General features: G+C 42.2%; 1 protein-coding gene across 2 annotated transcripts in view; it reads left to right on the top strand.

The window, feature by feature from the left end:
• Positions 1-1,523, top strand: part of AP3S2 (adaptor related protein complex 3 subunit sigma 2) — an 81,360-nt gene that overhangs the window by 6,408 nt on the left and 73,429 nt on the right. For both annotated transcript variants that reach the window (XM_045296504.1, XM_004709880.2), the window contains exon 3: positions 322-433. In XM_045296504.1, coding sequence (XP_045152439.1) covers positions 322-433 — 112 coding nt within the window. The remainder of the gene's footprint in view (positions 1-321; positions 434-1,523) is intronic.

The raw sequence follows: 1,523 nt of genomic DNA, 5'->3' as shown, positions 1-1,523 counted from the left end.
GCAAGGCTCAGGTGCAACTGTAACTGGTCTTAGCAGGATCGACTCAGGGAGAGAGGCATTTCTGTTTTGGAAGCTATAGAATTATTGAGCTTCAAATCTTACTCGTTTCGATGTGTGGTCCCTGGGTGGGAAAGGTGAGGTGAAAGGGGCTCTAAGCTCTTTTGCCAAACTTGGTTGCTGTTCACCTGGTAAAAACAAGCTTCTTCTAGGGGACCTATTCTTCCCTGCTTTATTCGGTATTTTTTGCATTCATTGGCAAAGCGTTTCCGTTTTAGAGGTTTAATTAAGATAAAGGCATTAAGAGTTTCCCATCTTCCACAGTTTGATTGGTGGCTCTGATTACAAACTGATTTACCGGCACTATGCGACCCTCTACTTTGTATTTTGTGTGGATTCGTCAGAGAGTGAACTTGGGATCCTGGACCTCATTCAGGTATGTGTGGTCGGCTAATAGTGGCAGGAGGGTTTGCACTGAGTTTTTGAGTGCAGAACTTGCAGAAACATTTGTGTCCTGATTGATACAGATAAAAGGTTGCCAGCTGTCCACCAGGTGGTGCTCTGGGAAAGCTCCTGAGCAAACCTATTGGGTCCATTGGTTTCTGCCCAGCCTTCTTTATGCTTTGAAAATGTTTTCCGCTATCAAATCAAATGTAATGAAAAGATTTATGTTTTCACTTATAATTCTAGCCTGAGTCAAAGAAACTAAGCAATCTTAGGTATAAGTAAACATGGTTTTTCTTAGGCTTTTTGAAAATTAGTAATTGCTTACAGTTTTTCATTACCTTCATAGAACCTGAGAGGTGTAGGGGTCATAACTTGGGAACCATAAATCGAATGCAATTTCATAATATTTCTATTCTAGGCAGACAGTTTGTTTTCTTTTGTTTTTTTAATACTTTTATTGGGGGCTCTTATACCTCATCACAATCCATACATTCATCCATTGTGTCAAGCACATTTGCACATATGCTTCCATCATCATTTTCAAAGCATTCTCTTGCCACTTGAGCCCCTAATATCAGCTCTCCATTTCTTCCCCCTCCATCCCCTGCCCACCCTCACGAACCCTTGATAAGTTATAGATTATTATTTTAATATCTTACATCATCCTCTGTCACCCTTAACACACTTTTTGGTTGTTCATCCCCTTGGGAGGGGGTTCTAGGTTGATCCTTATGATCGATTCCCCCTTTCTCCCACCACTCTAATCCTCCTGGTATCGCTACTCTCATTGTTGGCCCTGAGGGATTTATCGATCCTGGATTCCCTGTGTTTCGGGCTCTTATCTGTAGCGGTGTGCATGCTTTGGTCTAATCCAATTTATAAGGTAGAATTGAGGTCATGATAATGGGGGGAAGGAAGCACCAAAAAACTAGAGCAAAGTTGGGTGTTTCATCGGTGCTATACTGCACCCAGACTGGCTCATCTCTTGCATGTGACTCCCCTGTGAGGGGATGGCCAATTATCTACAGATGGACATTGGGTCTCTACTCCCCCTCATTTACATTAGGTATGATTTGGTT

The sequence above is a fragment of the Echinops telfairi genome, unplaced genomic scaffold, assembly GCF_000313985.2.
Source record: "Echinops telfairi isolate 266 unplaced genomic scaffold, ASM31398v2 ScPeMD7_7409;HRSCAF=8447, whole genome shotgun sequence".
NCBI classification, from domain to species: domain Eukaryota; kingdom Metazoa; phylum Chordata; class Mammalia; order Afrosoricida; family Tenrecidae; genus Echinops; species Echinops telfairi.
Note: the sequence above shows the minus strand (reverse complement) of the source record. Positions and strands in the feature narration are given on the sequence as shown.